The sequence below is a fragment of the Salmo salar genome, chromosome ssa04, assembly GCF_905237065.1.
Source record: "Salmo salar chromosome ssa04, Ssal_v3.1, whole genome shotgun sequence".
Classification (NCBI taxonomy): Eukaryota; Metazoa; Chordata; class Actinopteri; order Salmoniformes; family Salmonidae; genus Salmo; species Salmo salar.
The window spans coordinates 25,605,162-25,628,766 of NC_059445.1; the positions used below are offsets into that span (position 1 = coordinate 25,605,162).

The 23,605-nt window shown below is 41.1% G+C and overlaps 1 protein-coding gene and 1 long non-coding RNA gene across 4 annotated transcripts; one reads left to right on the forward strand and one right to left on the reverse strand.

Moving 5' to 3' along the window:
- Window positions 1–1,272: 1,272 nt before the first annotated feature.
- On the reverse strand, window positions 1,273–4,191 carry LOC106602797 (uncharacterized). Of its 3 annotated transcripts, none has more exons than XM_014195653.2 (4): window positions 3,926–4,191; window positions 3,386–3,533; window positions 2,485–3,078; window positions 1,273–1,959 (listed from the first exon to the last, which is right to left on the reverse strand). In XM_014195653.2, the coding sequence occupies exons 3-4, from the start codon at window positions 3,070–3,072 to the stop codon at window positions 1,738–1,740; spliced, it is 810 nt and encodes a 269-aa protein (XP_014051128.1). In that variant the 5' UTR covers window positions 3,073–3,078; window positions 3,386–3,533; window positions 3,926–4,191; the 3' UTR covers window positions 1,273–1,737. The 3 variants fall into 3 exon arrangements, with proteins under 3 accessions (XP_014051128.1, XP_014051127.1, XP_045572712.1); XM_014195652.2 differs by having other exon boundaries at window positions 2,485–3,147; XM_045716756.1 differs by lacking the exon at window positions 1,273–1,959 and having other exon boundaries at window positions 2,077–3,147; window positions 3,926–4,190.
- Window positions 4,192–17,001: 12,810 nt separating this feature from the next.
- On the forward strand, window positions 17,002–23,283 carry LOC106602778 (uncharacterized). Its single transcript, XR_001328291.2, has 5 exons — window positions 17,002–17,213; window positions 21,338–21,625; window positions 22,714–22,747; window positions 22,891–23,066; window positions 23,260–23,283. It is a non-coding gene; the product is annotated as an uncharacterized lncRNA (long non-coding RNA).
- The last annotated feature ends 322 nt before the right edge of the window (window positions 23,284–23,605 follow it).

Sequence of the window (23,605 nt, forward strand, 5' to 3'; positions counted from 1 at the left end):
AATCAGTTTTGTGTGAAATGTGTCATTACTACATAGAAAGACAATGTATGATGATATTGAACATGATTCTTATTGATTTATAAAACATTTCAGCGTTTGCAGAATTTCATACATACTTATAACAGGTGATAATATTATACATGCCTTTAGTATTAGCAGTGTGTTAGTGTTAGCAATATGTCTCCATTTTCCCTCCATTTGTAGTACATCTTTCACATATATTTCCATTTATATCCAACAGCAATGTGTTTCCTTTTCTCAGTGCAATGTGTTGACGTCTGTGTTGATAAATGTCCCTATGTCCTCATCGCTGTTTTTTTTATGTCTGATGTATTTACGTTGTCTCTTTTGTATATGTTTCCAAGATTAGACTACAGATGAAAAGTAGTCATATCTGGTGGTTAATTAAATGTTCCCTGTACCTGCTTCTCATCTCCAGCGTCGTGCTTACAGCTCTGACATTTTCCTTTGTAGCTGGTGTTTCTCTTCAGCCAAGGTGTTGTAACAGGTTTGTAGCTGGGCTTTGTTTCTAGTCATTGTGTTAAAATGGGCCTGTAACTGGTCTGTCTTTATTCAAGGTGTTAGTGTTAGCAATATGTCTCCATTTTCCCTCCATTTGTAGTACATCTTTCACATATATTTCCATTTATATCCAACAGCAATGTGTTTCCTTTTCTCAGTGCAATGTGTTGACGTCTGTGTTGATAAATGTCCCTATGTCCTCATCGCTGTTTTTTTTATGTCTGATGTATTTACGTTGTCTCTTTTGTATATGTTTCCAAGATTAGACTACAGATGAAAAGTAGTCATATCTGGTGTGACGCATCATTCCTCAGTTCCTAATAGACATATGGTTTTGTTGGGCATTGTCCTTCAAAGTAAATGTAATGAATACAAAAGAAGAATCTGTAAACACACTTACTTGTTCCAGCCTGTGGACTCTGGTGTAAAGTCTCGTAACCTGCAGCCAGATCATCAGTCTTTCACACTGATCTCCTCTACATTGGCATAGACGTCCTCATCTTTCTCCATATATCAATGTTGATGATGATAGCGGGTTCTGTGTGTATAGTCTGTCGGTTTCTTTGTATGCTGTCTGTCTCAGTGATGCTCTGACTTCCAAATGACAATGAGGTGACAAAGGTCAAGTGTTTATGTAGTGTGTGTGCGGTGTGCACTTGTGTGCGTATTAGAAAAGTTTCTGTTCCTTATTTGTATAAAGAACAGAAGTATATCACAGAGGTGAAATAAAGACAAATTATACAGCTTGTCTTCTTTGTATTTCATTCCAAATCGGTGTATTAGAAATCTGATATGTTATCGATTACAAAAACATTTAAAAACACAACATTAGCATCCACTCTTATCCAAACTGATTTACAGTCAGTGCCTTCAACTAAGGTAGGCAAAGGCAACCACATATCACAGTCATTGCAAGTAAAAGCAAGTAAACTACAAGTAAAACGGTGCACCAGAGTCATCATAGTGGTTATCCTGGTCATCACTTTGATCGTTTTGGTCATTTTAGGGAAGTTAGAGGGTCATTGTAGCTGTTGTGCTGTTATTGGTCCATCAAGGTTGGGGTCAATTCCATTTCAATTTAGTCAATTTTCAAAGCTTTTCCGTTAGTACATTTTTTTTATTTCAGTTTACTTCCTGAATTGATTGAATTGACATGGAATTGACCCCAACCCTGATGGACCAACAGCAGCACAACAGCTACAATGACTGCTATCTCTAAAACTTTCCTAAAATGACCAAAACAATCAAAGTGATGACCAGGAGAACCACTATGATGACTACAAAGACTCTGGTGCACCGTTCTCTCAGCGATAGTCCCAACAAGGACGTGGTCTGGTCCTGTTCCGGATCCCAAGTGGGCCGGACCAAACTGTCCAAAGTGGTTTGGTCCGGACCAGATTGTTCTGAGGGTTCCCATGAGATGACATCCGATATTTGCTATAATAAAACAAGAGATTACATTTTTTGCTATAATGACACACTGCTTCTACACCTGCATTGCTTGCTGTTTGGGGTTTTAGGCTGGGTTTCAGTACAGCACTTTGAGATATCAGCTGATGTAAGAAGGGCTTTATAAATACATTTGATTTGATTACATCTTTGCTATAATGAAACAACGAGAGATTACATTGTTTGCTGTAATGAAACAGCAAGAGAGATAACATTGTTTGCTATAAGATTTTTACTCAAAATAATCACAGAATGAAAGTTTCCATCCATGTAAATTCATGTTTTTAAACAGATAATATATCATATATTACAAATAGGCCTAATAATATGCTATTTGTAACATAACTATTTTACTATTTATAAAATAATATAACTGTTATATTTACTAGGCTATATGACTTACCCAACCAAAACACTATGGCAAATTAACTCAGAATCCTTTCTCTACAACTTCCCTAAGATGCTCAAAATGATAAAAGTAATCACCAGGAAGACCACAAAAAAGATGAAGACCTTGAAAGCTCTGAGGAGGCGGTCTCTCAGCGACAGCCCCATGTAGCCCGTCTGGTCCAGGAATGTCGCTAGCTCCAGCTCAGGGTCCTGGATGATGCGGATCAAATCCGGATTTATAAGGTGGGTGCGTTCGGAGTCAAACTCCCCCCGGCCGCCGTCCTCCTTATGCTCGGTGACATAGGTGGCCGTCACGTCCCCCTGCTTCAGCCTGATGATGATGCGGTCCTTGTTGCATTGGCGGTAGCCCAGGGAAAGCCTGTAGTCCTTTCTCACGTAGTCCGGTAGGTCCTCGGCTTTGGAATAGGTCTCTGTGTTCAGGTTGCCCACCTCGAAGTAGCTTTCCCTGCAGTCTCGCGATAGAACTGGGAGAATCTCCTCGAAGTTGCCAAAGTAGTGGAAGCCGAACTCTTCCATCTCAGGGTGGCACTGTACCAGCATGTTGCCGTGGTGATTGAACGCCACACACTCGTTGGCGAACCAAAAAAGGAGCTTGAGGCCGTGTCGGGGGGGAGGACGGCCGAAGCCAGAGTTCTTCAGGTCTTGTATGGTGCTCAGCTGACTACCTTCTTCTCTGACAGACCGCACCATCTTGAACTGTATGGATAGAGATATAGAATGATGGTTGGCCAGACAGAGACAGAGAGAGAGAGAGAGAGAAAAATGCTAGAGAGAGAGACAGAGACAGGGAGAATGGGGGAGTGATATTCAGGCATCAAGGTAGAGTAGTAAAACCAATATCAAAAACCAATATCCTCTTATAGAATATTTGCTCAAAAGTATTGTTGAGCTCCTGCACCACAGTACCAGCACCCAAAATGAGTATCATTACCGATTTCGGTCTAAGTCATGCACTGCACTTACATACACTCACACACAGTCACAGACACGTTAAAGTTAGTACCTTATTTATGGTAAGTGGCCTTCCTCTCCACCACTTTCTGAAGATGTGGTGACTAGTCTGCGACCGTGACAGACTAATTATTCACATGACTGATTGTTGCCTAAGTAAGAGGTGAGAGGGAGGGACTGCCATGCAAGGGTTCTTCAGCCTGAGGAAATCAAATTCAAACATTGTCATAAGAACTCTGCTCTGAACTATGTGTGTTTTCATGTCTGCATTAGCACTACTGTAGATTACTGTAAGTGCACAGTAATGTTTTATGTAACTTTGAAGGCAAGATTAAAATGTAGATCAATGGACCTTGCACCTAGTCACACATACTGATAAATTGCATGCACTTAAAAGTTGTGGCAAGCCTCTCCCTGTGTACATACTCGCGATAATGCGAACCCCAAAGCTGCATAATTTGCAGTCCGTCATAGCTGCTAGAACCTGAGGTTGATCACTAATGTGGAGTTAAAACACAAACTAATGTGTATATAATTCAATTATTATTAATTGGGGTGGTGTGTGTCTGTACCAGGAAGTGTGTGTCCTTACCGGATCTCTGTCCTCTCTTTGTCCAGTTCCAGAGACTTTTAGCTGACACTTTAGGTTGATCCTGTTAAGTCAGGCTCTGAGACAAACAGCTTCACAGAGATCACCTTACAATAAATGAATGATCTGAGCTTGTTCTGAGTCAGACGCTAATGTAGACTACCCACAGAGACAAACTCTGTGTTGAAGCTAACCTCCTTCACTGGGTGTATCTCAATAGTCCTCAGTGGCTTCCTCTCCTCTGCTTCAAATGCACTGATCTGAAACATGGGACAGGTGAAAGCAATATTGTGGATGTATTTCCTTTCAGCAGTTCTGATTTTTACCCACATGAATTCAGATGAAGGAAAGGAAACTATTGAGATTAAACTACTGTTCGACCCAGCGTGCACTGACCCTCAACGCCCACACATTAATTGGTCAATATCACCCACAGTCACTCTCTCCTAATCCTTGTGAGTTGGTTTCCCAAAGGCCAGAAGAAAATGTAGTGTACATGCCATATTAGTACAACTTTAAAAGTATTGGGTGTGTTTTATATGGTGAAAGACTAATAAATACTGTACATTCTTTCCCCTAAAGAAACATAATTGTATTTCGTTCAATTGAGGTGAATAAAATACTGGACATTTTGTAGATTTTATTCAGAATAGCCACACAAATAGAGGGGCTCAAGCCTGGGATCCGTAGGGAAAATGGTGAAGAATGGTCAGTGGCTAGGTCACTGGCCTGAATCAACACCTACACCTGTACAGTACAGTGTGCACACACTCTCTTCCAATCACATGAGTAGATTATCCCACGGTTACCAGAGGAATTGACTTGGTCCCATAATTACCTTGCTAAAGCACAAAGCTCTGGTTCACTTAATTATAGTTATTGATAGAATATGTCATTTGACTAAGTGACATTATTATATTAAACATCTTGACTATGAGTGCATGTTATTATGGCAACACAACACAGATTTCTAAATTAGCTCATGAACAAAGGTCAAATTATCAATACTTTTATTGTCAGTGTGCACGATACAATACATTAAAAGATGGCTGATCTCTTAGCTTCTAAAATGTTTATTTGTAAAATCATTCCATCTGACAAAGAAATGATCAGTTTAAAGCAGCTGTCTTGTTCACAGTGGAAGCCACAGTTGGATGGATAGATTATGACTGAACCTACATGTCGCATCAGCTTCCAGGTTAGTTGCATTCTCATATTACAACGCAATCAATTCTCTTAAGCAATTTTAAGCAATCCTACCTACTACTGTAATGTTCTGCGCTTTGACCTTCTATATGCCTTTCTAGCCAGTAGAGGGCGCATGTTAGTCATAGTTAACTGGAATGTTTACAAAGATTTTCATACATTTTCTCTACAATTTGTGCTACTAATGAAATGCAGGAAGTATTCATCTTAATGTTGGAGGAAATCTAAACGCTATAGCAAATTCAAAAGGGAATTCAGATTATCCTGAACACATGCCAAAACAGCCGACTTGAAGAATTAACATCTGATGTAGATTCAATGTTCAACTTCCATTAATGTTAATCGCTAGCTAATTACTGGGCCTTTTTTTTTACATGTGTTAAGGGTCATCTGTTTTCCTACCAGGACTTGTCAGCATCAACTTCTAGCATCACTGCTTTGTATTTTTTTTTACAATGGAATTCAAATATTCTCCTGTGGGCAGACGAAATCACGATGTGTAGGCCTATTAGGAGGACACGTTAGGTGTGTATTTGCATACCCAATGGATAAGCAATCAGCTAGGCTGGTCATTCCATGACTGTATAATTCCCAGGTTATCGCTGAAGCTGTTGAAGACTGCACAGTTCTCACCCCCCTGGGCATTATTTGGCTCTCCTTCTCTCCAGAACCTAAGAACCAAGTAGTTCAGTCAACAGTCAACCCAGGAGGAAAAACAAGTGATTATTGGTTACTCTGCCTGTTCCATTGTAATTGATATGTTACTCTGCATTTCAATCACTGTGTTGTGGTTGGTTTTGTTCCATTCACCCATTTCCAGATCCCTTCTTTCTCTGAGACAGTCAGACCAATCCAGAAATACATTTTTTCCACACAAGTTGTTTAGAAGATTCTGCATACAACTAAGTAGTATGATCAGTCTCTCTCTCTCACCCTATCTCTATCTCTTTCTCTATCTCTCACTCACTCTCTCTCTATCGCTCTCTCTCTCATGTACCCACATACACACCTGTTCCTCTCTGCTGTTCATGATCAACAGGTCTGCTCCTCTCTCTCTGCAGTCTTGTCTGCTCTCACTCCAAGTTGTACTGTTATTGAGAAGTAATAACAGCTACATCTGAGTCTCCTCCAACCATCAGGACAGGGTCCTATAGAAAGATAATGAGCACAGCTCCCATTTTGGCTGTAGTGTTTCATTCTTATTTATCTCCGGTAATGAACATACTATTCTCCGTCGTAAATGTAATTGTTTATTTTGCGTATTAGGATACCTAAGGTTTGATTATAAATGTTGTTTGACTTGTTTGGAAAAGTTTATTAGTAATGTTTGGGATTCATTTTGTATGCATTTTGAACGAGGGAAACTGAGTGGATTATTGACTGAAGCGCGCCAACTAAACTGAGTTTTTATGGATATAAAGAAGGACATTATCGAACAAAAGGACCATTTGTGATGTAACTGGGACCTTTTGGAGTGCCAACAGAAGAAGATCATCAAAGGTAAGGCATGTTTTATATCACTATTTCTGACTTTCGTGTTGCACCTGTCTGGTTGAAATATGTTTTTCATGTGTTGGTATGCGGGGCACTGTCCTCAGATAATTGCATGGTTTGCTTTCGCCGTAAAGCCTATTTGAAATCTGACACGGCGGCTGGATTAACAACAAGTTAAGCTTTATTTGGATGTATTGCACTTGTGATTTTATGAAAGTTAAATATTTATAGTAATTTAATTTGAATTTGGCGCTCCGTAATTTCACCGGATGTTGGCCAGGTGTCCCGCTAGCGACATGCCTATCCCAATGTTAAGCACCGTTTATATGTCAATTTGATTTCGGAGCACTCAGCATGGTATTTTAGTTGATCCCCAGCTGAATGGAGATGACCTTGTTGCATAACACGGGGACCATTTATCATATTTATTTAAATGACTAGTTGGCCCATGTGGAGAATATTCTGAGGTGTCGGGATCTGGGACTTTCATCCTCACTCGGATGTATTTAAATACCTTTAGGTTGGAGTGTACTCTTATCAAAATGTACTTCAACATCTTTCTTCTCGAATCTGGAAAACGTAAAACAATATAGAGGTAAGATAGCTACTGATTTTGAGACATTTGTATTTGTATTTCATTCAGGTCCCTATTAGATATTCTTCCTGGGGTCCAATCAGGATTACACAATTACATACAAAATAAAACACTAGATAACAACATATTATTACACTCTACCACAACATATCTATAATACAAACTCAACAATACAGTAATATGACAATATTAAAATGAACATAAATAACAAATACACAGACTGATGAGGCTCTCATTTTGCTACCAAATGTGATTCAAGCAATAAAAATAGCATCGACATGGCATATTTCACAAATGTTTTAATTTTTACTCACAATAATGTGATAATAATGGCACATTGGCACAAAAATGTGTGACCACAGTCTAAAGCACAGAAAGGTTAGAGAACATTTTGGTTGCACATGATTTAAGATACACTTACACAATTGACAGTATACTGTCTCAGAGCAAAACACTGCATTATGTACAGTATACAGTCTCAGAGTGAAACACTGTGCATTATGTACAGTATACTGTCTCAGAGTGAAACACTGTGCATTATGTACAGTATACAGTATACTGTCTCAGAGTGAAACACTGTGCATTATGTACAGTATACAGTATACTGTCTCAGAGCGAAACACTGCATTATGTACAGTATACAGTATACTGAAATATAAAAACATTCAACCACTAGATGGGGGAAATGGATTGGAAGAAAAGACCAACGTTTTCTCTAAACAAAGCTGGAAATGTATAGGATTTTAAAATAAAAAGTTAGTAATTCACTGTTTACAGTCATAATTGTTTTTAAATGTGAAATGTACAGCTGTCTGGTATGCAAAGTGACAGAAAAAAAGGTCACACATTAAACTCGCTAAATAGAGAATCCACCAACCAATTACTGTGGTCCCTCCTATTTGACCCTAGAAGTAGGTTACATTAAAACCACAATCTGGAGTTGTGTTTCTGAAGAAATGTTTCCACTCTCAAACTCAGAGGCAGCTATGGTTTCAATGAATGACAGTTTACACAGGTATTCTGAAGCAATACATTGTTTACAAAGATTTAAATGACAACAAAAACATAAATGGAGAGTGGAGTAATTAACCCATATTTGGGGTTGCGATAAGGTGTGTACATTTTTATAAACTGTATTTCAAGCATGGGTATTGATGTATTGATGACTGTTAAACATCAGGAAATATAAAAAATGTATAACATTAAATGAAATGTATGGGTAAGTCTATGACTTATCTTTATCAGTTTGAATAAGTCAAGAGATTATTTTAAAATAGTGTAAAGTGAATTAAATCTTCATATTCAGTCTTAGTACCTACTAGAGTAGAAAAATATGAAATAGCCTACAGTGCAACAACTCACTATGGTATCGACAGATTTTGTATTTCCGGGTCACAGTAACCTGTGCTAGCACAGATATATACATTTTAACATTTAACATTTAAGTCATTTAGCAGACGCTCTTATCCAGAGCGACTTACAAATTGGTGCATTCACCTTATAATATCCAGTGGAACAACCACTTTACAATAGTGCATCTAAATCTTTTAAGGGGGGGTTAGAAGGATTACTTTATCCTGTTAGGGCTAGGGGGCAGTATTGACACGGCTGGATAAAAAACATACCCGATTTAATCTGGTTACCACTCCTACCCAGTAACTAGAATATGCATATACTTATTACATATGGATAGAAAACACCCTACATTTTCTAAAACTGTTTGAATGGTGTCTGTGAGTATAACAGAACTCAAATGGCAGGTCAAAACCTGAGAGATTCCTTTACAGGAAGTGGCCTGTCTGACCATTTCTTGAACTTCTTTTCCATCTCTATCATTTACTAAGTTTGCGGGGGGTATGCTAGTTCTGAACGTCACATGCTAATGTAAAAAGCTGGTTTTTGATATAAATATGAACTTGATTGAACAAAACATGCATGTATTGTATAAGATAATGTCCTAGGGTTGTCATCTGATGAAGATCATCAAAGGTGAGTGCTGCATTTAGCTGTCTTCTGGGTTTTGGTGACATTATATGCTGGCTTGAAAAATGGGTGTCTGATTATTTCTGGCTTGGTACTCTGCTGACATAATCTAATGTTTTGCTTTCGTTGTAAAGCCTTTTTGAAATCGGACAGTGTGGTTAGATTAACGAGAGTCTTGTCTTTAAATAGCTGTAAAATAGTCATATGTTTGAGAAATTGAAGTAATAGGATTTTTAAGATTTTGAAAATCGCGCCACAGGCTGCAAGTCGCTGTTACGTCCCACCTTGCCCATAGAGGTTATCCTATCCCAGGTATTCCTTGAAGAGGTGGGGTTTCAGGTGTCTCCGGAAGGTGGTGATTGACTCCGCTGTCCTGGCGTCGTGAGGGAGCTTGTTCCACCATTGGGGTGCCAGAGCAGCGAACAGTTTTGACTGGGCTGAGCGGGAACTGTGCTTCCTCAGAGGTAGGGAGGCGAGCAGGCCAGAGGTGGATGAACGGAGTGCCCTTGTTTGGGTGTAGGGCCTGATCAGAGCCTGAAGGTACGGAGGTGCCGTTCCCCTCACAGCTCCGTAGGCAAGCACCATGGTCTTGTAGCGGATGCGAGCTTCGACTGGAAGCCAGTGGAGAGAGCGGAGGAGCGGGGTGACGTGAGAGAACTTGGGAAGGTTGAACACCAGACGGGCTGCGGCGTTCTGGATGAGTTGTAGGGGTTTAATGGCACAGGCAGGGAGCCCAGCCAACAGCGAGTTGCAATAATCCAGACGGGAGATGACAAGTGCCTGGATTAGGACCTGCGCCGCTTCCTGTGTGAGGCAGGGTCGTACTCTGCGAATGTTGTAGAGCATGAACCTACAGGATCGGGTCACCGCCTTGATGTTGGTGGAGAACGACAGGGTGTTGTCCAGGGTCACGCCAAGGCTCTTAGCACTCTGGGAGGAGGACACAAGGGAGTTGTCAACCGTGATGGCAAGATCATGGAACGGGCAGTCCTTCCCCGGGAGGAAGAGCAGCTCCGTCTTGCCGAGGTTCAGCGTGAGGTGGTGATCCGTCATCCACACTGATATGTCTGCCAGACATGCAGAGATGCGATTCGCCACCTGGTTGTCAGAAGGGGGAAAGGAGAAGATTAATTGTGTGTCATCTGCATAGCAATGATATGAGAGACCATGTGAGGATATGACAGAGCCAAGTGACTTGGTGTATAGCGAGAATAGGAGTGGGCCAAGAACAGAGCCCTGGGGGACACCAGTGGTGAGGTAGGTAGGACGCAATCCAAGCGTGGGCGGCGCCGGAGATGCCCAGCTCGGAGAGGGTGGAGAGGAGGATCTGATGGTTCACGGTATCAAAGGCAGCAGATAGGTCTAGAAGGATGAGAGCAGAGGAGAGAGAGTTAGCTTTAGCAGTGCGGAGAGCCTCCGTGACACAGAGAAGAGCAGTCTCAGTTGAATGCCCAGTCTTGAAACCTGACTGATTAGGATCAAGAAGGTCATTCTGAGAGAGATAGCAAGAGAGCTGGCCAAGGACGGCACGTTCAAGAGTTTTGGAGAGAAAGGAAAGAAGGGATACTGGTCTGTAGTTGTTGACATCGGAGGGATCGAGTGTAGGTTTTTTCAGAAGGGGTGCAACTCTCGCTCTCTTGAAGACGGAAGGGACGTAGCCAGCGGTCAAGGATGAGTTGATGAGCGAGGTGAGGTAGGGGAGAAGGTCTCCGGAAATGGTCTGGAGAAGAGAGGAGGGGATAGGGTCAAGTGGGCAGGTTGTTGGGCGGCCGGCCGTCACAAGACGCGAGATTTCATCTGGAGAGAGAGGGGAGAAAGAGGTCAAAGCACAGGGTAGGGCAGTGTGAGCAGGACCAGCAGTGTCGTTTGACTTAGCAAACGAGGATCGGATGTCGTCAACCTTCTTTTCAAAATGGTTGACGAAGTCATCCGCAGAGAGGGAGGAGGGGGGGGGAGGGGGAGGAGGATTCAGGAGGGAGGAGAAGGTAGCAAAGAGCTTCCTAGGGTTAGAGGCAGATGCTTGGAGTTTAGAGTGGTAGAAAGTGGCTTTAGCAGCAGACAGAAGAGGAAAATGTAGAGAGGAGGGAGTGAAAGGATGCCAGGTCCGCAGGGAGGCGAGTTTTCCTCCATTTCCGCTCGGCTGCCCGGAGCCCTGTTCAAAGGCTTCACTAATGTAGGTGGAGCACAACATGCTCTGATAGAAGGAGAGTGGAGAGTAGCATAGCAAACACACTAGTGATTTAGAAGATAGTTCCATTTGTTTTAACTTATACATTGGGATTTGGGACAAAAGGCATTTAAAAAGACATATTATCCTGACCCTGCTACTAAATCAATAAATAGTTATTGAATTGGTCCTCATCAGTGGATGTCAGCGAGGCCTCTATTTGACAGAATTAGAATGACCTACAAAGAAAGCCTGAAATTATAACATCAGCGCAACAGTACCAGGGCATTTTTCTCCCACTCTCCCATAAGGATGGTAGGGTTTGTGGGGAATAATAAAGGCATATTCTTTAAAAAGTATGTATATCTATATAGGCATGTGTCTGTATATATGTGTATATGTGTGCATACCTGTATGTATATGGATATATATATTTACCAAAAAAGATATGGGGGATTGGAAATGATGCAGACAATTACATTGATGGAAGCAACAATCTTTCGGCAATATTAAGCTGATCCACCCCTTCCATTTTTTTTTATTTTTTATTTTTTTTTATAAAAAGAAAGCCTAATAGATATTATAATATCAGTGAAACAGTTCCAGGGGAATTTTCTCACATAACAACTGAGTCTCTAAAAGATTTTCTGGGTGAATATTTTTTTACTTAAATGTTGTTTCAATGTCCTCTTTATGATATATAGTCCTCTACATGATGTGAGTTATCATGTTGGCCTCTCGGTGACTTCCCGTTTTGCTCCTTCATGCTGTGTCAACATCCCCGCTGGCAGCCATGCAATGTAACTGGAGTGAATCATAAACTGATGTCAGGTTAGGGTTGTCTCTAAGCGACTCCAATTCTGGTATACCTGTTCGCTCCTCCTCGGCACGGAGTGGGAGGGAGGTAGGGGAGGGAAGGACGGAGAGGGATAGAGAAAGAAGGGGCAGAGAGATGGGAGATAAAAAGGGGTAGGAAAGAAACAAAAATAAAAAGGTTTTCATGTTTCTTTATTAGAAACTTTGTGCCAGAGGAAGAAAACAGGACCACGGCTGATGCTCTCCTGTCTATTCTCATTGTTCTGCGGTAGGTAGCTCAAAAGTCAACACAACTCATCTAGAACCATTCCTAACGCTATTGGGAGGAACCACGAAGCCAAGCTTTAAAAGTCCACAGACTTTGCAACTACTGTAAAAGACACAGGTGATCAAAGGCATTATTATATACTATATGTGCTGTGTGGCTTCTCATTGTGCAACACAACCATATCATATGGGAAAAACTGGTTGCATTGACATCAGGCCTGGTATCAAACTCAGGTGGTCTGTGAAACTCAAGATCACATTAACCCACTGGCACAGAGCTAAAGCCAACAGTTATAGCCATGAGGGCTGCTAAAGCTGCTCTATTGTCAATCTCCCTGTAACATTTTTGCTAACCTGGTTATCCATTCGTTTTTTTAGGAGTTATCGATGCATAATCAATGTCAACTTGCACTCTTTCGGATGAATCTATGAAGACACATAAAGGGAAGTAAATATGGGCCTAAGGTGAGGTGTGACTAACTGGCAGAAGCATACAAACGCTCACCCCCCTGGACAGGTTCTGTAAACACTCAGGACTCATTTGTTACCATGGGTACCTGTCTCTGACTTGCAGACTTTTTGGCATTAGTGTCTCTGTACTTGGCATCAGATAAGCCAAGCTATTTAAGTATGTCCGAGTGTGTGTGTGTGTGTGTGTGTGTGTGTGTGTGTGTGTGTGTGTGTCTGGGTAATGACACTGCCTGGATGATAAGCCACTTTATTTGACCTGCATGTTTTGAATTTGGGGAGTGATCTCACACCTCTAAAACATAAATACCTGCCTTATAAGTGTCCATTTCTACTCTTCTTTAGATAGATCAGAACATCAGGTCTTTATTCAAAGAACTTTGCAGAGTGATGTACAGAAGAGGTGGCTGTACACTAAGTTCTATACAACACATTTCTATCAGGACCACACCATGGTCATAGAAAGAGACATGCTACTCTGATCTGGTATCGGCAACACATGTAATAACTTTCAAATACAGTGCTCTTTACTCCCACACAGTATTGAAAATATGTAGCAGCTGCACTTCTTATAGCATTTTCTTTTGAACGGCATTTGTTTGTCTTGACACATGAACTACCATTTACCATTCTCTCTAACGGACATTAACACTCAGTAACTTTCATTGTATCTACATAATGCCCAGGCCTGATACCCAGGCATTCAGGTAGTTTTACTTTCTATCTAATGCATCATATTGCATAGGCTGATTGAAAATATGATGCAATAGATAAGCTGCAATAGATAAGCAGAATTTGTTGGCTTTATCAATCTGGGTTTCCCAAACTCGATCCTGGGCCCCCTCCCCCTGGGTGCAAGTTTTGTTTTTTGCCGTAGCACTACAATGCTGATTCAAATCACCAACTCATCATCAAGCTTTGATTATTTGAATCAGCTGTGTAGTGCTAGGGGGAAAAACAAACCTGCCCCAAAGGGGGGGGGGGGGGCCCAGGACCAAGCTTGGAAAACCCTGATCTAGAGATACACCAGAATAACATGTTCAAGTGTCAAAACACCTTGATATCCTATTCAATGTAAACACATGAGATCAACCACAACAACCTTCTGAATAACACTTTGAAAATTATGAAAGCAAAAACCTTTACATACTATTTCACATTTTGGGATTTACCTTTCTTTACAAAAGCTAATTATACCGTATTTCAAGTCATGCTACTTTTATTGTATTTCAACACACACCAGGTTAACTTGTGAAGGGAATGAGAGAGTCAGAGACCAGTACAGTTATATGCAAATATGATGTTGATGATACATTCAGCACTGTATTTCTGATTGTAGACAGGGTAAATGATTAATTTAAACGTTAAAGCAGTTGAGTTCTTTGACAAGACAAATTTCAGCACCCTACACAGCTTGTTTATCCCACCCACTCATACCAAGTACAATCTACTAGGTTTAACCTGGCTGAGTAAGCCCAAGCAACACACCCACACAGATCTCTGGTTACCCCACACAGGCCCCCAACCCTCCCACAAGCTGGCTGCCCCTCCCAAACGTATTCCTGAGGCAGATGTTTTCTTTGTTCAGTCACCTGCAACCCAGCCTCAAATCAGGGAGATTCCAAAGACTCTTCCAAGCAGCATTGTGTTACAAGTCCATTGGTTCTCAATTTCAACCAACCTACTTTCTCTCTCTAACTTCGTTCTCTGCTTTTCAAAGGATTGTCATCCACCATCCATCAACATTCAAAGAATCTCTGGATAATATGAAGTGAGAGAATGAATGCACACAGAATGAGTTAGATAGAAACAGCTCTTTTTGAGGGACACGTACAGGATAAGTGAACTGTGTTACAGTAAATGTATCTTACCTTTGTTGGAGTCTCCCTATGGTGAATAACACTGCAAAGATTTCTGGGATAACAGGATAGTATTTTTCTCCATGCGTCTCATCTTTGTTCTGTGGTTGTGTTGTGTGGTGGGAAAACAAATACAATACATGACATACAGTGCCTTCAGAACCCAAGCTTGAATGAAACCCTTGTGCATTCGGGAAAAATTCAGACCCCTTGACTTTTTCCACATTTTGTTACATTACAGCCTTATTCTAAAATTGATTAAATAGTTTTTTCGCCTCATCAATCTACACACAATACCCCATAAAGACAAAGCAAAAACAGTTTTGTAGACATTTTTGCAAATGTATAGAAAAAAAATGAAATATCACATTTACATAAGTATTTAGACCCTTTACTCAGTCATTTGTTGAAGTGCTTTTGGCAGCGATTACAGGCTTGAGTCTTCCTGGGTATGACGCTTTGTCATTATGGGGTATTAGGTGTAGATTGATGAGGGGGAAAAACAATTTAATAAATTTTATAATGAGGCTGAAAGAATAATGTGCAAATATTGTACAATCCAGGTCTGCAAAGCTCTTAGAGACTTACATTTACATTTAAGTCATTTAGCAGACGCTCTTATCCAGAGCGACTTACCCAGAAAGACACAGCTGTAATTGCTGCCAAATATGCATCTACAAAGTATTGACTCAGGGGTATGAATATGTCAATAAAGATATTTCTGTATTTCATTTTCAATAAATGTGTAAACATTTCTAAAAACATATTTTCACTTTGTCATTGTAGGGTATTGTGTGTAGATAGATGGGTGAGAGAAAAATATATTTAATCCTTTTGTAATTTAGGCTGTAACACAACAAAATGTAGAATAAGTCACTGGATATGAAAACTTTCTGAAGGCACTGAGTGTACGAAACATTAGGAATAGCTTCCTAATATTGAGTTGCACCCGCCCTCAGAACAGCCTTAATTCGCCAGGGCATGGACTCTACAAGGTGTCAAAAGCGTTCCACAGGGATGCTGGCCCATGTCGACTCCAATGCTTCCCACAGTTGTGTCAAGTTGGCTGGATGTCCTTTGCGTGGTGGACCATTCTTGAGTGATGAGTGTGAAAAACCTAACAACATTGCAGTTCTTGACACACTCAAAGCAGTGCGCCTGGCACCTACTGTTATACCCTGTTCAAAGGCACTTACATTTTTTGTCTTACCCATTCACTCTCTGAATGGAACACATACACAATCCATGTCTCAATTGTCTCAAGGCTTAAAAATCCTTCTTTAACCTGTCTCCTCTCCTTCATCTACACTGATTGAAGTGGATTTAACAGGTGAGCATGACATCAATAAGGGATTATAGCTTTCACCTGGATTCACCTATGTCATGGAAAGAGCAGATTTTCCAAATGCTTTGTACACTCAGCGTATATACCTCACATAATAGAACATATAAGGCTACCATACAAGATGATGCAAACAGTTTACTGTGAAATTCTCAATTTTCTCCACTAGAAGGTGTTCTTTAACAACCCACAGTACACTCTGGTTCATCACTACACAACAAATCTACTAACCGCTCCCCATCTCAAGAGGGATGGGTATTATAGTCCAATGAGCTCATGGCAATAATGGATTATATGATTTCTCACACATACGTCTTCTCCAAGTCCTCCATCTCCACAGTGTGTTATGATGTTGATGGTGATGATGTGATTACTGACAGGGTTGTCAGCTACACCACTGTAGATGGAGTTGTAATCTTATTACTTTACTTCCAGAGGGAGAGACAGGCTGTTGATGAGATCAGGGGTGTAATCATTAGTCCAAACAGTTGCAAATAAAATGAGAGTTTCTATTGGATAAATTCAGGTAGGTCCCTCCCTGTTCCATTTGCTTCTGTTTAAGAAACGTTTGCAACAGAATCGGCAAAATGAATAAACCCCAGAGGTGTTATGATCGTCAAAAGGAGTGGACCAAAACGCAGTGTGTTGAGTGCTCATATTTATTACTATAATGAAACACTTATACAAAGAAACAAAACAAAAGCAAACAGTTCCGTCAGGCAACAGACAACTAAACGGAAAACAACTACCCACAAAAACCCAGATGGGAAAAGGCTGCCTAAGTATGGCTCCCAATCAGAGACAACGATAGACAGCTAGCTGCCTCTGATTGGAAACCATACCCGGCCCCACCCCATATCACACCCTGACCTAACAAAACAGAGAAAAACGGCTCTCTCGGGTCAGGGCGTGACAAGAGGGCTGCTGGTCTGGTTGAGTCTATTCTCTCCTCTGTACAACGACAACATCACCTCTTTCAGGTTCTTCACAGTGCGCACCACTGAACAGCTCGAGCTTTAGAGCAATCAACCATTTGTTCGGATGGAGAAGGTTTGCCAGACTGACGTTCATGCTGCTATATTTTCTCATTGATGGTATGTTTCTTTTGTTGTTACTGATTTGTTGCACTAACTAAAAGTAAGTGGGAGACGATAGATATAGCCTGTAACTTTATATTTTTTAAATGTTCAACGTCTTAATTAGTAACTTTGGAAATAAAAAAACATTTAGGTCTATTTTCGTATGTTTGTTGTCTCCTGATAAGGGAGGCTAGCAGCCGTAGTGCGTTGAGCACAGACCGAATGCAAATTTCCCTAATCCCCCTCCCCCTTATTAAATATGGTCAAATTTGTAAATGCTAAATCCATTTAAACAGTGCCACATTTAAACAGTGTGTAGCCTATCGCTAAAACTCATTCCAAAATAACATTCCTCTCTCTCTCTCGCTATCCTCCCGTATCTGTCCGAGCATTAGACAAATATTTACAGTAAGGGATAGATACAGGCAGAGACTCGTTTCTAAAACAGCTCTTTCGTGGGAAGAAAGAGTTGTAGGATATGAAAGGTTGTGATCTATACACCAACTACAGAGTATGCCAATACTTTATTAATTCATAGACTAATTTAGATGAGAGATTAATAATATTTTGGAAACAACAGGCTGATAACCTTTCTTATGTCATTCTCTCTGGCACCAAAAGTTTAAAAAGTGTTGATAGGGGACAGAATGCGGTCAGACCATCACATAATTGGCGTATATATTACTCTTACAGAATTTCCACGTGGGCGAGGATATTGGACACTTTATCAAAGCCTACTGGATAATAACTTGTTTTTAACTTGGACAGAAGAATGTATAACTGACTTTTTCCGACATAACATAGGTACAGCAGATCCCCTTTTTGTATGGGACACTTTTAAATGTGCCTTTAGAAGCCATGCAATTCAGTACTCATCTATAAAACAAAAGCAATTTAGGTCAAAAAAGTCCATATTAACAAAGGAAATTGAAGGACTAACAGTACAGATAGAAAGCAATAAAAACTGTACCATAGAGGCTCAGAGGAAGTTAGAGGAAAAGCAAAAAGAAATGGAGGCACTTATTCAAGAAAGATCCAGTGTAATATATTATAAAACATAAAGCAAACTGGATGGAATATGTGGAAAAGAATTTGGTGCATTTTTCCCATCTTCAACATAGAAATGCTACCAAAATAAATGTACTGCAACTTGTTACAAGGGATGGAGTCACTCATGATTCACTAAACAATATTTTTTGAAAGAGGAAGTAAAGTACTTTAAGCATATGTTTTCATTTCACTCTCCTCCATCTCCACCAACCAAAGCTAATTGTATAGCTTTTTTTCTTATTAATAATGTAAAATTAACATATGTACAGAAAGACTCATGTGAAGGCAAAATTACAGAGGAGGAACTTCTTGATGCAATTAAAGCCTTTATGTCCGTGAACTCCAGGGCTGGATGGCATACCAGTGGAGGTATACCAAACTTTTTTTGATATACTCAGAAGACCATTATTAGCATGTTTTAACCACTTCTATATAAATGGTAGATTATCGGACACTCAACACGGGTCTGATTTCATTATTACTGTAACAGGATCCAAGTGGTGTGTGTGTGTGTATATATATAAAGATCTAGTCCATTGAAAAAAATTGAAGGCCTCTTACACTTCAGTGTTGTGATGCAAAAATGATAGCTAAATGGTTAGCTCATAGAATTAAAGGTTTTGGCAGATATTATTCATCCTAATCAGACAGGTTTTTTATTTTTATTTAACCTTTATTTAACTAGGCAATTCAGTTAAGAACAAATTCTTATTTACAATGACGGCCTACCAAAAGGCAAAATACCTCCTGCGGGGATGGGGGCTGGGATTAAAAAATAACATATAAATATAGGACAAAACACACATCACAACAAGAGAGACCTAAGACAACATGGACGCTACATTGGCTATAATATACTGCTCAAAAAAATAAAGGGAACACTTAAACAACACATCCTAGATCTGAATGAAAGAAATCATCTTATTAAATACTTTTTTCTTTACATAGTTGAATGTGCTGACAACATAATCACACAAAAATAATCAATGGAAATCCAATTGATCAACCCATGGAGGTCTCGATTTGGAGTCACACTCAAAATTAAAGTGGAAAACAGGCTGATCCAACTTTGATGTAATGTCCTTAAAAGTCAAAATGAGGCTCAGTAGTGTGTGTGGCCTCCACGTGCCTGTATGACCTCCCTACAATGCCTGGGCATGCTCCTGATGAGGTGGCAGGTGGTCTCCTGAGGGATCTCCTCCCAGACCTGGGCTAAAGCATCCACCAACTCCTGGACAGTCTGTGGTGCAACGTGGCGTTGGTGGATGGAGCGAGACATGATGTCCCAGATGTGCTCAATTGGATTCAGGTCTGGGGAATGGGCGGGCCAGTCCATAGCATCAATGCCTTCCTCTTGCAGGAACTGCTGACACACTCCAGCCACATGAGGTCTAGCATTGTCTTGCATTAGGAGAAACCCAGGGCCAACCGCACCAGCATATGGTCTCACAAGGGGTCTGAGGATCTCATCTCGGTAGCTAATGGCAGTCAGGCTACCTCTGGCGAGCACATGGAGGGCTGTGCGGCCCCCCAAAGAAATGCCACCCCACACCATGACTGACCCACCGCCAAACCGGTCATGCTGGAGGATGTTGCAGGCAGCAGAACGTTCTCCACGGCGTCTCCAGACTCTGTCACGTCTGTCACATGTGCTCAGTGTGAACCTGCTTTCATCTGTGAAGAGCACAGGGTGCCAGTGGCGAATTTGCCAATCTTGGTGTTCTCTGGAAAATGCCAAACGTCCTGCACGGTGTTGGGCTGTAAGCACAACCCCCACCTGTGGACGTCGGGCCCTGTCAAGAGACCGTTGCGGGAAATTCTCAAACAATCAACTATTTTTCACCATTTGAAAGATAAACATCTCCTAAATCCAACCAGATTGTCCGATTTCAAAGAGGCTTTACGGCGAAAGCATAAAGTTAGGTTATGTTAGGAGAGTACATTGAAAATAGCTGTGTGTAATGTTTTGTCAATTCAAAGACAGGCGTCACCAAAAGCAGATAACCAGCTAAAATTATGCACTAACCTTTGACAATCTTCATCAGATGACACTCCTGGGACATTATGTTATACAATAACCTCTACGGGCTAGGGGGCAGTATTGAGAATTTTGAAAAAAATATGTGTCCATTTTTAACTGCCTCCTACACCAACTCAGAAGCTAGGATATGCATTTCCCGCCATGGTCTCTTGACAATAAATCCCAATACCGGGATCAGGTCCTCAACAGGTTAAACTTCTGGCCGTAGCCCTAAATGACATCAACTGTGCCACAAAAGCATGCTGAAGTAGAAAAGTCGATATCCATGTTTATAAACACAGGGTCGCTACAGTTATGGTTATTTGTGGTCGAAAAACATTATTTTAAGTTAATTCTAGGATGTGCAATTTATTTTGAATTTAGATTTGAATGGAGAAAGCTGATCAGAGAGCAGTGCTCCCTTTTTGTCAATGCTATTAGAATCGTCGACACATGCTCCAACGATGCACTTAGCGACCGTTCTCTCTGCATGGTGTTTTGGGGAACAACATGTTACATCTTCGGCTGTTGTAGGAAAAATGCATCGTTAAAACACTCGTAAACCAGACGCAGGACTTGACTCTGTTCCACCTAAATCGCTACACAACCTGACCACCTCCTTCTCACTACATGGGTTTGTGTGTGATAACCAGCTGAAACCCATACAGAGAAACTACCTCTTAGTGTCAACAGGATACATGTAATGGAGGCCAGTTAAACATGAGCTAATGGTGACATTTATTAGAGCCATTGAAACCAGCCCAGATGAGACCACTGGATCGAGAGATACAAACTGACATTTATGAAAGAAAGAAAGATGGGGAAAAGAGTGAGAGACAAAGGACAGGAAGAAATGGTGAGGGAGAGAGAGAGCCCCTTAGGTCAAGGATGGCTAGCAGAAAACTGTCTCTCCCATTGTCTCTGTGAGCTGCCTGTCCACCGTCTGGGCTTGTATTTGTTTGTGTTCATAGTTTGTGACCAGAGACGTGTGTGTCTCACTGTGTCCAAACTGTGATGAGCCTCCCACTCTGTCTGCCAAATTCTTTCTCTGCTCTTGTTTCCTTAATAGAATGTCGGTGGGCGGAGCCGGGAGGGTCGTCAGCGAAATGGGACACACCTGTGCTCGGCTTCTTTGTGTTCATTTGTTTTGGCACCTCTCGACACCCTTCATTATCACCATCTATGCACGCATCTATGCACCATCTATGCAGGCTCTGCATCTCTGTGCTTGAGGCATCACTGCATACACCCTGATTTGAATCCAGGCTGTATCACAACCGGCTGTGATTGGGAGTCCCATAGGGCGACGCACAATTAGCCCAGCTTTGTCTGGGTTTGGCCGGTATAGGACGTCATTGTAAATAAGAATTTATTCTTAACTGACTTGCCTAGTTAAATAAAGGTTAAATATATTATGATATTTTCAACTTACACTACTGACTACACACACCATTGTTAGTTGGATATAGGTTACTTATTTAATAAATATGTTTTTTTTATTTTTTATCTCCGCCTTGTCTCCCTCTTTGTTATGCCCTACGAGCCAGTTCGTAACAAAACAAAGACTTAGTCTTTGTAGAGATGTCCTGGGATGCCTTTTTGTACTTTTGCGTTAGTGGTCTGTGGGAAGAGCCTAATGGTCACGTATGGTTGGTTATGTGGCATCACTATGGCGACAAATATGCACTTTTGCCAAATCGCTGTCTCTTGTTGCTGAGTGACAACACGTAGCTGGTACTGAAATAGATTATTCAGCACCACTGTAACATCCAGGAAAATGTGTCTCCTATGCCACAGACATTCTCATTGCATGGCCTAAGGTTTGTAGAAGCCATGGCTTCCTTCCATCAGCCTGGCTGAAGCGACCAACGTGAACTGGTGTTAGCCAGACTCCTTCCATGGCTTCAAGTTCACAAAACAGATTGATTTATTAATATAATGTAACAGTATATTAAAACAGCAGGTGTATCATTAATAGACATTTTGGGTTTATCCAAACTATGGCTTCATTGGAACTCAAAAAGCCCGAGAGTGGGTTGAATCAGAAAGGCAAAATAAGGAAAGAAAAACTTTTGGCCTGAGGAGAAAGATATCTCTCTCTCTACTACTGGAGATGCTCCTGCTATCCTACTACAGTATGCCACTGCGTTAGTCTGGATATAAGTCTGGAGTCTGAGGCCCTGCGTGAACTTATTCTGTTTGGTTTGGCGTCGTTCTGCCCCTTCTGCTTTTGTTGAGCTGAAAATAGGCTATAATAGAACATTTGCTTGCTCACAGTTGTTGCATTCTCTCTCTACCACAAGAGTATGCTCATCAGCTGCCCAATAAATATGTTCATAGTCAAAGTTGTTGTGACTGACTGAGTGGGTGTCAACTGTCACTATTTATTGGCTATGTTGTTCACAGTGATGTCTCTCCGTGATCATTTTCTTATTTTTATTCCAGACTTCTAACTCCCCAGTGGAAACACACTCTAGAGGTAAGGGCATCTCTAGTTCCTTAAATTAAATAACTTTATTATTATTTTATAACATTGTTAGGTTACTTAGACGTTGAATACTTTGGTCAGCTGTCAATCAACCTGAGTCTGAGTGATAGTTCATTGGTCAACTCTTGTTGCAGTGATGCTGTTCCAGGGGGGTTTGGGGCAGAGTTTGTGTCGTTCGATGGAGCGATTGGTGGAGTTCCCTGGAGGGGTGGAATACATGTTTTGCCCTGCCTGCGTGCCTCTGTGGCAATGTACTGGTTGCTGTGGAGACGAGAACCTGGAGTGCCACACCACCCTCACGCGTATGCAGGTGAGGGTCACTTTGTGTCAGGAGACCACAGATTTCCTTGGGCTACCCTCTTCCAACCTAAAAGAGATAAATATGTTCCTGTAAAACATCCAATGCCGGTCCACACCTTTGCGTGCATGCACAGAAAGAGCTATACATATCTTCTTCACCTCACCTCAATGCATGTGTTTGTGTTTTCCTCTGTGTGTGTCAGTTGATGAGGATAACTCCGACTGAGAGGACAGGGCAGGGCAGTATGTGGAGCTGATGTTTCTGGAGCATCAGACCTGTGAGTGCAGGTAATAAAGCCTAATATCATCTGCCATGTAATGCTATCTAAGTCATTCAAAATATGAACAGACCTTTCACGCAGGCACATTCTCTTAAACTGGGTTGTATTCACTGGGAACGAGACGGAAGTAACAGGCCGATACGGGAAGGGACTACCCTGACCATATCGAATAAGAAAAGCTTGTTTTCATTTTCCGTTGCCAAACGTTTTGCTATGGTGTGCGCTAATGAATTTGAATTAACCTGATGAGACTCATAACACCTGTTTT

Bases quoted from the DNA above. Each gene is read 5' to 3' on its own strand.
- LOC106602797 (XM_014195653.2), bottom strand. From the start codon at position 3,072: ATGGTGCGGTCTGTCAGAGAAGAAGGTAGTCAGCTGAGCACCATACAA. The intron at 1,960-2,484 runs GTCTTCATCTTT...GTTTTATTATAG, and splicing joins GCCTCCTCAGAGCTTTCAAG to CAAATATCGGATGTCATCTC.